The sequence below is a fragment of the Perkinsus marinus genome (assembly GCF_000006405.1).
Source record: "Perkinsus marinus ATCC 50983 genomic scaffold scf_1104296971740, whole genome shotgun sequence".
Taxonomy (NCBI): domain Eukaryota; phylum Perkinsozoa; order Perkinsida; family Perkinsidae; genus Perkinsus; species Perkinsus marinus.
Genome location: NW_003201997.1, coordinates 23 through 2,444, shown reverse-complemented (window position 1 = coordinate 2,444; position 2,422 = coordinate 23). Strand labels below are relative to the sequence as shown.

The 2,422-nt window shown below is 48.5% G+C and overlaps 1 protein-coding gene across 1 annotated transcript; it reads right to left on the bottom strand.

Annotated features, from left to right (window-relative positions):
* Positions 1 to 1,199: 1,199 nt before the first annotated feature.
* Positions 1,200 to 2,025, bottom strand: Pmar_PMAR019260 (hypothetical protein; the record flags this gene model as incomplete). The annotated part of the gene is made up of 2 exons (XM_002766794.1): positions 1,200 to 1,587; positions 1,814 to 2,025. 2 exons carry the CDS (start codon positions 2,023 to 2,025, stop codon positions 1,200 to 1,202), a joined length of 600 nt encoding a protein of 199 aa, XP_002766840.1.
* Positions 2,026 to 2,422: the final 397 nt, after the last annotated feature.

Here is a 2,422-nt window from a genome sequence, read left to right as displayed (position 1 = left end):
GGCAACGTGAATTATGGTACGTGAATATTCACGTAAATTTAGCCAGAACTGTGCGTGCGTGAGGGGCTGCTCCGACAGCGCCCTCCAGGATTGACCTCTCTGAGCGTAGATGAAACTCCGTCATGAAGTCGTAGCTTTTTCTCGTGATACTGCTAGTGTACTCAGATTGTACCAGAGTGTACCAGTTAATTCTAAACTGATGTCTCATAGAAGGCTGTTCCATTGTGTTGTTGTCTCCCTAGTGGGAAGGAACATCCAGCCTTCCCCGTGGTTCCTCTTCACTCCACCACAGCTTATCCAATAGATAGTATCAGGCCTATCCCGAACTCACACAACTCGAGAGAGCATTCATACTAGTCCGGCAATCCTCACTACTCAGTGAGGGTCCCTCGCCGATGTACTTCGATCCTGAGCAGAGTTAGCATTGGTGTACATGCTACACCAAGAGGAGTTAATGCTTATGCCATTGCCTATAGGCTCTATCGACACACAGGACAAGGCTTAGTAAGCATAAGCATGTTGTCGTCTTGACATACTTCTACCTCCCAAGTAGAAGCTACCTGCTACCCGACCACCTCAGACGACTTCATAGCACAATTCTCCATGCAGCGTTATTTTCCTTGAGAGATTACTCTGAGGCTCAGAGGCTGAGTGCACTCCGAATATAGGTATTATCCATACGACGTCGTCGAACATCATGAGCTCATTTCATTCATGGGATAATTCCAAGGGCTGTGCCCTGATATCTGTACAGACTTCTCTACAGCGAACATCATTGTTGGTCTCGTCTGCATTATCATCATCACCATGCCCATACCATAGTTACTCCCTTGTCCATCACGAGCTCAATGATCCTATAGTGGCACTGAGGGCAATTCCCCTCTGGTTCCGTCCTACCCTACCAGAGGTGACTGATATGGTGACAAGCCCTCACTGGTGAGCCCGTCTAGTATCACACTCTATCCTTTCCTCGCATAATCTTACCTACGCCGCTTTCAAGTTGAAAGCTTCAACACTAAGAGCTGAGCTGATGCTGCCGCTGTTGTCCTCAACAATGCTAAACTAAAATAAAATCAAATACTATTGCTATCGCATCGCCTTACAGACATTAAGCTTCCCAACTGAGCGCAACATACCATCACACTAGGACAGCGGTCAATAGACCAGGAGCCAATAACATGTCACCAACATTAATCTTCCTACTGCCTACGGAGGGATCTCTGCTGCCTCTTCCCATTCCCAATCGCGTCCGTCTTTCTCGTCAACTCCTCCGTACTCGAATAAGGCATCACGCCAGGATTCAAAACAGGTCCCCCCATAGGCGTTGGAGTAGACGGAGGAATGGTAACAACACCAGCAGTGTCATCAGTGCCTTCAGCTGTTATACACAATGTGTCCAATACCCCTTCCCACGTAGCCTTCTTAGAACCATCAAACCAGAACTTCTTCTGTTTCCTGCGACGGACATCCTCAGCGTGCGCCAGAGCGGCATCCAGTATATCCTTGCAGTTGACCATGTTCGCAGCTTCCGGTGGCGTGAACAGCTGGATCAGGTCTTGTGAACGGGAGAGATACGCCCGAGTGAACCTGAGCACTGCGACTCAGTATTGGAGTATACGTTCGGTTCCCTCAGCTGCGCTCAGGAGTTCCCTTACTATAAAAGTTTCTTTACGAATTCGGTTAGAAAAGCAATGCGAATCCCCCCAAAATTTCCTCAGAATTTCCATATATCATCAACATATGTGGCTGACCATATGCATATATTCCCACACTGTTGCTACAACTACAGTAAATAACTACCCCATGAGCCTACGCTTTCCCCTGGCCACATGAGAAGGAGTCCAGCTCAAAGGGCCCGTGATCAGGATCATCATTCTGCCTCTTGATAGATATAAACCTGTCATGTCCGATATCCTCAGTGCACGTGCCGGTATCGGCCGGCAGGTCGCATCCCCAAAGTACGACTGATACCACAGCCAAGACCGCTGCTACGACGAATAGCACCCTATATTCAGCACAGGTCATAAGGGGCCTTCAGAGAGAACTGAAGGCACTCCCCACGTGTTATCAACACAGAGCTGAGACAGTCACTTGAGAGTAAATGTGCATTGGCGAATCAACGTGTGAGAGGCTGCGGGGAGCTCCTGCTCATACTTGACCGGCCTGAGGACAACCCTTAGAATTACATATCAATGCATGCACACGGCGCCTACATCGACGACTTTAACTACCTCCTGGCCAGATCGATCCCCTAGTAGGGAGTCTGAAACGGCTATCGAGCTCATAGGAGTGACCGCTGACACTACTTGATATGAAGCCCTCTTTTAATGGTAGAAAGGTTCCAAGGAACATAGAGACCGCAAAGACAATTCCAATGGCGATGAATAGACCTGATGAAAGTAAAGCGAAGGACTTCCGTATC